The 13155-nt window shown below is 38.7% G+C and overlaps 1 protein-coding gene across 1 annotated transcript in view; it reads left to right on the top strand.

The window, feature by feature from the left end:
- The window catches only part of F5 (coagulation factor V), a 34391-nt gene that overhangs the window by 3354 nt on the left and 17882 nt on the right, over window positions 1-13155 (top strand). Inside the window, exons 2-12 of the mRNA XM_066340944.1 lie at window positions 25-116; window positions 1129-1251; window positions 2309-2521; window positions 5370-5513; window positions 6461-6682; window positions 7166-7331; window positions 9088-9265; window positions 10334-10436; window positions 10809-11020; window positions 11753-11903; window positions 12574-12786. Coding sequence (XP_066197041.1) covers window positions 25-116; window positions 1129-1251; window positions 2309-2521; window positions 5370-5513; window positions 6461-6682; window positions 7166-7331; window positions 9088-9265; window positions 10334-10436; window positions 10809-11020; window positions 11753-11903; window positions 12574-12786 — 1817 coding nt within the window. The remainder of the gene's footprint in view (window positions 1-24; window positions 117-1128; window positions 1252-2308; window positions 2522-5369; window positions 5514-6460; window positions 6683-7165; window positions 7332-9087; window positions 9266-10333; window positions 10437-10808; window positions 11021-11752; window positions 11904-12573; window positions 12787-13155) is intronic.

Raw genomic sequence — 13155 nt, 5'->3', positions numbered from 1 at the left:
TTTTTGTAACTCTTTTGGTTTCAGATTGGAGCATTCAGATCCTGTATTTAAGAAAATTTCTTACAGAGAATATGAAGTGGATTTTAAAAAAGAAAAACCAGCAAATACGTTTGCAGGTAAACAGGAATGAAGTGTTCTGAGTATTTTCATTTGTTGCTTGTTTTGAAGACAGTGACAATCTAAGCAAGCTTGTTTTTTTGTGTCCATTATTTGCACATAAACCATAAATAGGCGCAGGGAAGGAGGTCTCTACAGTGCAGGAACGAGGCTTCCAGAGGCCATGGAGAGGTTAGGCTTTCAGAGGATGTGGCTGTCTGCAAATCGGTTGCACCATACAAAGTTGTTTCCTTTGTTTTCAGCATCTGATGAGATTTACCACGTGCATGTATAGTTGTATGGCACAGCTGCAGTGATAACACCATGAATTCACATGGAAGGAGCCTAAGGCCTGAAACTAAATATTTACAAAACAGTTTACAAGAAAAGAGACTAAGAAGCCAAAAGTTGTCTTAGCAGCCTTTTTAATTGCTTAATTTTGCAACATGGGGAGTAGGGGTACAAGCACTTGAAATCTTTTGCAGGAAATACTGCAAGAAATTTGCAGTGTGGAACTAATTATTTATTTGGATAACATTTGGGTATTGAAAGACCTCTTTGTTCTGTGACTTCTGGCATTCAGAGTGCTAATTTAACATAATGTGTTTAAATGTCTTTCTCTAAATTCTTAAACTCTAAAATGTTTATCTTCTAAAACTATTTAATTAAATTATATGTGAAAGATTCCTAGAAATTTGCAGTAAACCTCAGGATGAATCTTTTGATAAACTTTCTGTATCTGTAAATAACTTTTCCCCCCTAAATCTACTGTTTCTGTTTTCCTGTGATTAATAAGTGCTAGTTGCCAGATACATAATTTATAACAATTCTGACTATGCACTACAGGCTTTAAGTACTGGTATGCCTTTTAATGGGTAAATCTTCATTGCGGTGTTATTACATTCTCTGCATTAATTTTGGAACTTGTACTTTGAGGGCTAGTATTTTCTAATGGAGGAGAAAAATCTTTGTTTCGCTATACATACTTTTTTTATTAAGATTTTCCTCTTTCTTTATCTTGAATAACTACAGGACTTCTGGGACCAACCCTGCGTGCTGAAGTGGGAGATACTTTAGTAGTTCACCTTAAAAATATGGCTGACAAGCCAGTCAGTATTCATCCTCAGGGTCTCATTTACAGCAAAAATGAAGAAGGTATATACTGTAAAAACTCCATGTTTTGTTCATTTACTTGTAGACTACTGCATGAAATGTTGAGAGGGATCCAGATCAATGTTTGAGGCTATGTGTAACACAAATATCTGTTGATTCCTAGATTGCAACCTCACGTCCGTTATTAGCTCCTTTCTTGTTCATCAGTGTAACACCAGGATTATGAGTGTCATGAGCACAGTTTCCTAACAGTGCTGATCATGCTGTTATGATCCTCAGCATTTAATCCTCAGCTTTGTGGTGCTTTGCTCCACACCCTCATGAGACAGCAAAAAGAGATGATAAACCATGACCAAACGGACAGTAAAATGTCTATACCAACACGAGTTTGGTAGCTCATGCTTCTTGGATTGCCCTGTTCTGGGTGCTGAGCCAAAGCTCTGACCCTCAGTTTACAAATTCATGCAAGGCTTTGGGTTTTATGTGGTGCAAAAGGAGTTTTGCTACTCCATCTCATGGAGTTGAACAGAACATCTCATTGGAAGTGATGGGCAGTTCAGTTTGACTGTCTTACTAATTCATGCACCTTTTGTGCTTCGGATTTTGATTCTCTGTCTCCCTTTTGTCATACTGCTGATCTGCTGGATGTGGCAGGCACAGACAAGAGCCATAACTGCTCGATATGTGCAGTGTACAAAAGGCCTAGGGTGGCAAGGCAGTGCCAGCCCATGCAGTGGCTTTATGAGAGACAGTTAGAAGGGTGACAGTGGGCAGCATTCCCCTGCAGAGCATCAGTGAGCAGAGGCTGAAGCTTCATTCCATCCTAACTCTAGTCAGACTGATGAAGAGCCCAACCGTTTGGCGGTGATGATACCTCTAGGAAATCTTTAATCTATGAGGAACAGGAGATGGTGGAGTAGCTACTCTCCCCATGCTACTCTCAACAGTGTGTTAGTGGAGTCATGAGTTATCTCTTTGAAGCTGAAATATCATATAAGCAAGACCAAACAAAGCTCTTGGAACTGATTGTAGGAAGATATTCCAGGCATTTTAACTGCTCTTTGTCTTCATGCAACCCTATTGACTCTTTCCTTGGCAGGCTCCCTGTATGATGACAGAACATCACCTGCAGAAAAACGAGATGATGCTGTACTTCCAGGCCAGCTCTACACATATGTGTGGGATATATCAGAAGAAGTTGGTCCAAGAGAAGCTGACCTTCCTTGTCTTACTTATGCTTACTATTCTCATGAGAGTATGACAATGGATTTTAACTCTGGTCTGATTGGAGCATTGCTGATCTGTAAGAAAGGTAATGAAATGTTGTAAGAGTACTATAAGGTAATACATTTTCATTTCTTAACAAAGATGATTATCTATGATAATGAGAGAAGATATAATTTTTTCTTTTTCATATATCTACTTGCAGTATAAAACAAAATTTTTAACATCATTCTTATGGATGCTAAAGTTTTTGAATGCCAGCTTTCGTGCAGTTCCATCCTATAATTATAAGATGATCAGAAAACATTAATAAATTTGCATTGCATTAATTTATTTGCATTGCAAATAAATACATTTGCCTCTAGTGGTTGCATTTTCAGTTGCTTAACTGCTAAATATATGACTTCAAATTTCTTGTCTTAGAATACATATCTTCTAAGACTTCATTCAAGATGGTTTGGCCATTTCAGAGAATAAGGCAGGAAATAATTGTTTTACCCATTGTCTTTTAGAGGCTGTCTGATCAAGAACCTGGAACACTCTTCTGTAACATGGGTTTAAAATTGCAGAGCAATGTGTCTTTTACTAGTCATTTGAAGATATGGCCAAATTTGAACAGATTATAAATCTTTGCATGGGATCAGAGACTTCGGATTTTAGCAGTCTGAACCACTGAATTCCATCTCCACTAATAACTGGTGTCTTGTAGCACTTGTAAATAGCTACTAGATACATAGCGCTGCTTTAAGGGATGACTGAAACAACATGCCACTGTGTAAAGTACTTAAACTACTTACTGGTCCCTTAAATCTAAGGTTTATCCAAATTATATATCCTTCCTGTGGTGAACATGCAGTGAGTTATTTAGCTTGATTTAGTCTGAGTCCAAAATTTTGTGTAGACTGCATGGACTTGGACCTCAAAGCTTCCCTGAAAGTAAACAGAACACTGGTTCAGTGTGGGTTGCACAAGGACACTCCTCACCCACAGATGCCCTTTTTAATGCAGAACACACCTACGCATATCACCTCACAGGAGTGGCATTAGTATTAATTATGTTCCTCCTGAGTTTTTTTGATGATTGGAGCTTTTAGTATTATCTAGGACTTGTTATTTTCCTCATTTTCTTGGGTTTTCTTTCTCTGGGTTTTTGTGTATTTTTGTATAGATGCATATTTTATGGCATACTGGTTGAGCTAATCTGGGCAAATACTTTGAAATTACTTCCTTCTCAGGCCTCTCAAATTCATGCTCTCTGGGCTTGAGTAAGATATGAATTTGAGATGGACTGGCATGATCACCACCTTCAAGAAAATTCAGGTGTATGTTTCTGGCTAGAACAAGGACAAACAGCTCACTATGCACATTTTTAAGATTTCTGAACACACTTTTTTGACTGGACACTGTGTCTGGTAGATCTGCAATACACCTCTGTGTTTGGTCTGCCTGCCATGAAGTTTAGTTTCTTCACAGCAGCTCACATGGTGCTGCATTTTTGTATTTTTGGCTTTATTAGCATTGATGATACACCCACTCAGTGCTTGCACACTGTCAGGGCTTTCTCTTTTTCCTGCTTAGACCTCCCCTGACAGTGGGCTGGAGGTAGGCAAGAGGCTGGGAGGGGACCCATCTGGACAGATGAAACAAATAGGCCAATTTGGCTATTTTCTACCATTTTCTAGCCCAATAGGGCTATTTTCTACCATTAACATCATTCTGCAATAAAAACTGGAGGCAGACGAGGAAGCAACAGTGTGGGGAGAATGAGGGTGTTCACTTCCAGGGTGACTGTTCTTGAGAGACTGGCTGGGCATCAGTCAGCTTGTGTGAGATGATGAATGATTTCTTCTGCGTTGTTTGTTGTTTACTCCTCTTTCCTTCCCCTTTTAACCATCTTTATTGACCCATGAGTTTTCTTTTTTTTTTTCTTCCTGTATTCTCTCCTGTCCTCTTGGGGATGGGGAGGCATTAAAGTGGGTGTTTGGCTGCTGGTTAGAGTCAGGTCCCTGTGGTCTCACACATTTAAGAGGTGGTAAAGTTATGAAAAGTGAACTTTTGAGTTAAAGCACTGCCTGAATGTTCTTTGTGTGGCAAGTAGATAAATTCCTCTGTTGAGCTGAGGCTTCTTTTGTGAAGAAAAACAGAACTCTGTAGCTTCTCATAAATTAAAAAATATATATGAAAGATAATTTCTTCCACTACCTCTTTTCCCTGGTAGAATAATCAACAAGTTTGCAAATTTTTAATTCCTGCAATCCAAATGACTGGGATTATGTTTTGAAAGTAGCAGGTGGAAGTTTTTCATGTGAGCGATGTACAGAAAGAATCAGTAAAAATCCCACCAGTTCTATGAGGCATGTTCAGAATGAATTCTACTTCTTGACAGAAATTACATCTGTATCACAAAATAAGCCAGGACAGTTTCTTGTAACTAATCCAGCCCAGCAGTGTCTGTTAAAGTGTTTTGTGTGTAAATGTTGTTTGCTGAGTGGTCAGTTTTAAGCTTTTTAAAAGTGCTGATGATGTCAGTACCTGAAAAGGTGCCATTCATAATGCTGGTGACTCTGCCATCCCTTTTATCCTTGTCTCACAGTCTGAAAAGAGAAGCACCTGGTTGTGACTTGAAGGTGTTTGACACTTCCCTTCATTAAGGGGATCTCTTCAATACATTGCCAGAAATTATCTGAGACAGTTCATTGCATGATGTTTATCCTCTCTGGAATACTTCAGACTTTTGATTTGGTGGTTACCCAATCCAAAAGTACTTCCAGAAATAAAATCACATTATAGGCATTCTTAAGGCCATGTTTTGATCAGGCTCAGCCATTACATGTTAACAGGTGAAATAAGCTCATTAAATATACATTAATGCAAATGCAGTGTGAAATCTGCTTTATTTCTGCTTCAAATTAAGACCTGTTGTTTCTCCTTCACAGGAAGTCTAAATGAGGATGGCTCACAGAAACATTTTGACAGGGAATATGTACTGATGTTTGGTGTGTTTGATGAAAACAAGAGTTGGCAAAGATCAGCATCAGTCAAGTATACACTTAATGGCTATACTGATGGAACATTACCAGGTACTGTTCAGGTTTATGTGAAATTAAATTAACATTTATGAATATTACCTATAGTGGCTTTTCATGCACAAGAATGGGAATGTGCAGAAATAGGATACAGCCTTTTTTAGAATGTGTCTGTGAGCATCTGGATTCTGGAAGAAAATCTATGCTGCTTGAAAGGAAGTCATGCTTAATTACTGGTAGGAACAATGAGATTACTTCTAAGAAGACTTCTGCTTGAGGAAAAGGATTACTAACTTTAAAAAAAAGGGTAATTTAATAAGCTCCTCTTTTTTTAACAAGCTGATGGTGAGAGAGTGATTTGATTAAGTGAATTGTTTGTTCTACAGCATATAGAACATACTGGATGCAAAACTTCTTTAAAGTGAAAAGTCAGTTATCTTTAAAAAACTCAGTTAAGTGAGAAGACTAGGAAGATGATGGTGGGATTATTATGTTGCTAGTGCTTTCCTGTTTTTCTCCTGAGGGGAAAAAAATCATATCTCTCTCCCATCCATTGAGCAAATACAAAAGTTTGTCTTAAGTAGAGATTTTTTAATGGAAATATTGGAGCGGGTAGTTACTGTCACCAGATACTGTCATCAGTCTTTAGCTTAGATCCTTGCTTTATTCTTTGCCTTTCCTGCCCTGCTTTCCCCTCACTCCCCAAGCAAGGACAGGTCAGCTTTCCAAAAGAAGGCACTGTGGTTTTTTCCCTTTTTTTACCAGCTCATTGTAAGTCAGTTTGTCACTTGCAAGGTAAGATTTAAACACCTGTCTCTACTGACCTACAAGATTTTGCTATCTGTTCCATTTACACACTTCCAAAACTTCCTCTTGTTGCAAACGTTGATTACAGCAATTTTTAGAAATGTTTTCAGTGAAGATTCACTTTAAACCTAAAGTGCATGGGGAACTTGCATGATTTGCCTGTATTCTAAACCCTAATCTCATGTCTCTTTCAGATTTAGAGGCTTGTGCATATGACAACATTAGCTGGCACTTGATAGGAATGAGTTCTAAGCCAGAAATCTTCTCCATTCATGTCAATGGCCAGTCCATGGAGCAAAAACATCGCCGAGTTTCTGCTGTTAACTTGGTGGGAGGAGCCTCAACCACCGTGAACATGACAGTGACTGAGGAAGGAAGGTGGCTTATATCTTCTCTTGTCCAAAAGCACCTGCAAGGCAAGGAAACATCTCGTTGTTAGACACCTGTCCTTCTCTATGTCCCAAATGCCTTCTGCTATTTTGTAACAGTACAGTTAATCTGTTTCAGGTGGTTTTGTCATTTCACTAAGAAACTGACCAAGAACAGGGCATTCTATTGGAAGTGCATGATGAACTGAAAGGTGTTCTTATCTGCAGCTTTACTGTGGTGTCCACCTCACAGAGCAACAGTGATTCAATACTTCAGCATCTAAGTCTCTGTTAAATGTTTAGATAAGCACCACTATAAAATTAGTAAGAAACCACGTGTTTCCTGAGAAACTGAGTATTTTCAGCTAACGGTACTTCAGTGTGATGAAAATATTTTTTGTTCATCATTTGAAAGTGGTATCTTTCAGCAATGATCAGAATTCTGTTTTAAAGAATAAGAACTGGAGAAATCTTAAGTGGTAAGAGTTCCTCACATGAGAAATCACTATGGTCCTGTTTCCTCTCAAATAGCTGGAATGCACGGTTACCTCACTGTAAGGGACTGTGGGGACAAAGAGGCAAAGAAGAGTCGTCTCTCCTATAGAGAACGTCTTATGGTCAAAACCTGGGACTATTTCATTGCTGCAGAAGAAGTTACCTGGGATTATGCCCCAAATATTCCAGACACCCTTGATAGGTAAAATAATACTTTGTCAGTATAACAGGGAATGTTAACATGAAATCACAGGATAACTGTGGTTGGAAAGAACCTCTTGGTATCCAACAGCAAGGTTGGATCCAGTTGTACTGGACCTTATGCAGTTGCATTTTTATTGTTTCCAAGTACAGGGACCCCTCAGCTTCTCTTGGCACCTTTGCAGCTTCACAGTGGAAAAGCTTTTCCTTATATCTAAACGTTCTTTCTCATGTTGCACCTTCTGTCCATTGTGTCTCATCTCTTCACCCTGCAGCTCTGAGAAGCATACGGTCCTGCTTCCTCTGTAATGTCAGTTTGATAGCTGAGGTTAAAGATAAGATGCTCCCATAACTATGTCTTTGCATGATGGAAGAAACTGCAATTTTGCTTCTATGCTCTGGCTCCTTGATCACCATGGTAGCCCTTCACTGGACTCTCACCAGTGTCAGTGACTTTCTTTGCTGAGAAGCTCAACAGTGGACACCACCTTTTGTCTCTCACAGGGAGCCCAAAATAACATGATTACTTAGGAATTGTCCAAAGCAGCATACAAGCTTATTTTCTAAAATATTTTTCAGCATCAATTCTGCTGAAATAAACAATCCTTAAGAGGAAGAGAAAGGGAGGGAGGGAATATTTCTGGAGATTAAGAGTTTTTAAAAGTTCAGTACAATAAGGTGTTTAGGGAACAGGAGAAACAGCTCTCTATAAATGACCTCTGCATGGTACCAATGTAGATGGAATACAAGTCATAATAAGTAAGCATATTGGGCTATTTTGCTCAACTTAAGATGAATAGAAGGAATTCTGTAACATACACAATGTCATAGGATACAGCCCTATCAGTGCACTGTGGGGTTAAATTTGCAGTCTGTCAATTCCCTAGTGCTATTTGTGCCTTTACAAGCTGATATTCATAAGAGTCTTTACGGATTTAAGCAGAACAAAACAAATTCCTTATTCTGTGAGAGTTATAGTTTCATATACCTCCTTAGAAATACAGTGTTTCCACAACTCATTCTCCTTTGGCATTATTTGCTTCCCTTAAGTGCTCTTGAACTGCACAGAACAAACTTTTGTATCTTTCCTGCCAGTCACACTGCCTTGCTTAACCACCTCAGTGCTCTGATTTTTCTTCCTTTGTTCAAAACTGCAGAGCTTATCCCTTTACAGTAAACTTTTTTGAAGTGTGAGTGACAACAAACAAGTTGCTCTGTGTAAATTCCACGTGTTTATCATAGTTTTTCTCTCAACATTAAAAATTTTAATGTTTGAAACCTCAGTGTAACACTACTTAATGTATGGTGCCTGACTGGGATTCAGATTGTGTTCCTATTTCTCCAGGAGTCTTTGCGACTGTGAGCAAATTGGCATTTTTTCCCTCTATGCTCAACTGAGCCTTTGAAAAAGGAGAACAGTGTTTTCTATCTTACCTTGAAACTGTACCTGCTGCTTCAGTTTGTTTCTTGCTTGTATGCACACTGTTAAATTAAATGTAAACTCTGATATTAATTGGTCATATGTAATACCAAAACACAAGTAATGGTCCAAGGTTCTTCTTACCTAACTTAAGTGAGAATCTGGGGTGAAAACCATTAGGTTAGTTTAAGGTTTGGATTTTTTTTCAAGCAGTGAGATTTCTAGCAATTGCTTGAATGCTAATTTTGTATTTTAACAGATGCTACTATTCAAGTATTGTTGAATATTTATTTTTAATTTTTTTTAAATTTTACTTTTTTTTTCCTTTATTTTTAAGACACTACAAATCACAACACTTGGACAATTTCTCCAATCTCATAGGTAAAAGGTATAAAAAGGCTATTTTTAGGCAATATACTGATGCCAGCTTCACTACACGTCTGGAAAACCCTCGTCCCAAGGAAACGGGAATCTTGGGCCCTATTATCAGAGCTCAAATCAATGATAAAGTCAAAGTAAGTAACATAAATACAGAGATTATTTATGCCATAGCATGTTTTTCATTGAGGCAGAGATACAAAGGAACTAGTTTGATTTGTTTTGTCTTTCAAATAATATAGCTGATGTTCTAAATATTGGTCCTGTTGTAAGGTATGACCACAAGTAACAGTGTTTAGCTTGCATTTTTCAGTGTTCCTTCTATATTATTTCCATGATTGTGCTTTATTTTACAACATAAACATGCTTCAGTCACACTCTGTAAAATGTATGTTGACACTATATGATCCAAATTGGGAAAAAAACCCTAGATCTGAGGGGATTTGTATGTGAGGCTGAATGTCATGAGCCTCTTGTTTCTTATGCTGATATTTTTTTTCTGGCTGTTTTAGACAAAGGTACTTAGTTTCCATAATCAAATGTTATTTCATTAGGTTATAGCATGAAACTACAAAACATTTGCGTTACAAACTTGTGGTGCTGCAACATCCACTTGTCTGTTGTCATTTATTGATGCATCACAAAGTTCCATGATCTTTAACTTCTGTAATTTCTACCATGACTCTGTGGCTCTGAATTTGAGCTTAGCATGTTTGTATTTTTTCTTCTTTCTCTCTCTCTCTCAATTTTTTTTTTTTTTTAAACCCTGATTTTGTCAAGAATAGGCAGGAAATTTTGCCTTTTCCTTACATATCCCCTCTGGGTCTTAGAATCTGAGACAAGCATTGGTTTGATTTTGTTTTTCCTCCCATATTGATGGTTTTTAAGAGCTTCAGTCAGTAACTTCATATTTCCAGAGATAGTGTGTGCCTAGTAGCTAGAAGAATAAGTGTTCTTTTTAGACCTTCCAGAGCCCAGCTGTAAGCAGCTGAACTTCACTCAGTGGGGTCTACAAAGTTCAGCACAATGGTAACAGCATTCATTCTTTGGGTTTATGTATCAAACAATATTCAAAATACCCTTTTGCCTTTCTGTCACTTTCTGGCCTAAGTCCAGGCAAATTCTACTGTAGTGGTAACTTCATTATGTATTCAGACTAGGATTTGTTGAATCCTAATTTTTTTTTCATTTGCCTATCAATGTAGATTGTATTCAAAAATAAGGCCAGTCGACCCTACAGCATTTATTTCCATGGAGTGACACTTGCAAAGAATGCAGAAGGAGCTGATTATCCTCTGGATCCCACAAGTAAAAAATTTGTGAAGTATATTTTTGCATTTCACTAACTGTTATGGATGGTTTTGTTGCTTTGAAGGAGGTGCTGTGGCTGGGAATATGCATGACTGGGAGACCTCAGTTCTGTGCTCTGCCTCTGCTTACCTGTTGTGTTGCCTTATAGAGAAACCAAGGTATTATCTGCAAAGCAGAGACAAATACCCTCCATTAGTTTAAGTTTTCTGTTCTTGTTTGTGATTTTAAAGAGACAAAAGTTCTTGCTGAACTTCAGTTATCTCAAGGTAGCTTTTAATGGCCAAACTGCACCAATGTCGTTAGAAGGTGCAGCTTTATATTAAGATCTGGCTCTGAGTTTGTATCATTACTGTTCTTGTTTTCCCTTAGGCAATGGCACCCAGAGTAGAGGAGTTGAACCAGGGAAGACGTACACTTACGAGTGGAAAATTGCTAAAACAGACCAACCCACTGCACAGGATGCACAATGTATTACAAGGCTGTATCACAGTGCTGTAAATATTGAGAGAGATATAGCCTCTGGACTGATTGGCCCACTTCTGATTTGTAAAAGTGAAGCACTGACACAAAAGGGTGTGCAGGTAACTTGTTTGGGCAGATTTTGCTCAAGTAATGTTATTTGGTCCACACTGAATTTCGTTTTACTTCCCTTAGAGAACTGTTCTGTAGAGGGCAATTAAACCAATAGGCTCCTGAAGAAACAGTCCCCTAACTGTCCACAGCAGTAAAGGAATTATGTTCTGTGTTTCTTAGCAAGAGCTAAGAAAGATCAACAAAATGTCAGCCTGACTCAAAAGTCTATTTATTGACTTGATAATAAATTTTCCTGCTGCTATTATATTTTCGTACTCTGAAGATATTCAGATCTGACCTGGTCCCTTTTTGTAACAGAGACAACTCCAAAGCATGTGACAATCCCAGGCACAATGAATCTGGAACAACAAAAACAGCATGGGAGTGTTCTGGGAGAGGGCTTCCCTTTACCAGTTATTGAAATCTTGCTTGGTAAAAATTTAAGCATTACTTGAGAGAAAAAAATGTGAGAAGCTTTGTCAGGTCAAACCAGAAGTCTGGTCCTGTCACAGAGAGCCCAGTCATAAACCACCTGTGCATCAGCAGCACTAGAGGCTTGCTCAGTGTTCCAGCACAGGTTGGTTGCAGTAGTAGGATTGAAGTCTGGAGCCTCTACTCCCCCTCATCCTTTGGATCACATTTACCAGGACTTATGTTGCTTACATAAGGAAGAGATTGTAGGACTGAATTCTTAATACAGATGTCTGCTGCTAAAATTTAACTGCTGTGGTTTTTTTCAGAAAAAGGCAGACGAGGAGCAGCAGGCAATGTTTGCTGTGTTCGATGAAAATAAGAGCTGGTACCTAGAGGATAACATCAAGGAGTACTGCAGCAACCCAGCCACTGTTAAAAGGGATGATCCCAAGTTCTATAACTCGAACATAATGCACAGTGAGTGGGATACTGAGATGAATAATAGGAAAGCTTATATGAACCTGAGTACTCAGTGATTGCTTGTTCTCAAAAGTGTAATTGGGGAATCCTCCAGAGAGTCAGTGAACGTCTAACCATGCCAGGTGGCACTGGACAGAAAGAAGAAATATCATAGCATTAGAAAGGTTGGAAAAGACCTCCAAGATCAAGTTCAACCTCTGGCCTAATACCATCATGCCCACTAAAACGTATCACAGGGTGCCACGTTTGCTTGTTTTTTGAACACTTCCAGGGATGATGACTGCCATTTCCTTTGGGAGCCTGTTCCAATAGTTAAACACTCAGTGAAGAAATTTTTCCTAATATCCAACCTGAACCTCCCCTGGTGCAACTTGAGGCCATTTCCCCTTGTTTAATTGCTAGCTGCCAGAGAGGAAAGGCCTATCCATACGTTGCCTCTAGTGGCTAGGCTGGCTCTGGACCCTGAAGCAAAGACAAGGGTTAACTAAATTTTGATGCAGCGCCCTGCCTTCTTAGAGATAGTATTTTCAGAGATGGAAATTATCATAGTTTCAGCCCTGTGCCAGTCTCTTTCCAGTGCAAACATGTGTCCAGTGGACTGACATCAAATAACTGGAAGTTTTAAAATAAAAATGCTGAAACCACTTTTACTTTGCTTTCCTTTTAGCAATAAATGGCTATGTGTCTGACAGCAGTGAAATCCTTGGATTTTGCCGAGACACTGTGGTTCAATGGCACTTTTTCAGTGTTGGCACTCATGACGAGATTGTCTCTGTTCGCCTTGCTGGACACTCTTTTCTGTATCAAGGGAAATATGAGGATACATTGAGCCTTTTCCCTATGAGCGGAGAATCGGTCACAGTGGAAATGGACAATGGTGGTAAGTGCTGGAACTGTAGTGTTTGACAGCTCTTCTAAGACATTGTAGACATCCAGTCTATAAGGACTTACCTAAATAGGAAAGAAAACCCTTTTGTTAAACACAGTGCTGGAAAACATAGAATCAGTTCCCCAGTGCAAGTGGTGTGCATGGAGCCTTACTGGCTACACCAACTTAGCCTAACTGTATGCTGTATTGAGGCTCCTCTTGTTGATCATCTTGTAATTTTTTTTTCTTCACAATTAGTACTGGGATTAGTAATGGTAATTTTAAGGCAAGATTCTTCTTGGAAACCGATATCAACTCCATTGTACGATTTTCAGGTTTGCTGCATTCTTGTGTATCCTGAGCAGTCTAAAATGTGCTAAA

This window comes from Sylvia atricapilla, chromosome 2, assembly GCF_009819655.1.
Source record: "Sylvia atricapilla isolate bSylAtr1 chromosome 2, bSylAtr1.pri, whole genome shotgun sequence".
Lineage (NCBI taxonomy): Eukaryota > Metazoa > Chordata > Aves > Passeriformes > Sylviidae > Sylvia > Sylvia atricapilla.
Note: the sequence above shows the minus strand (reverse complement) of the source record. Positions and strands in the feature narration are given on the sequence as shown.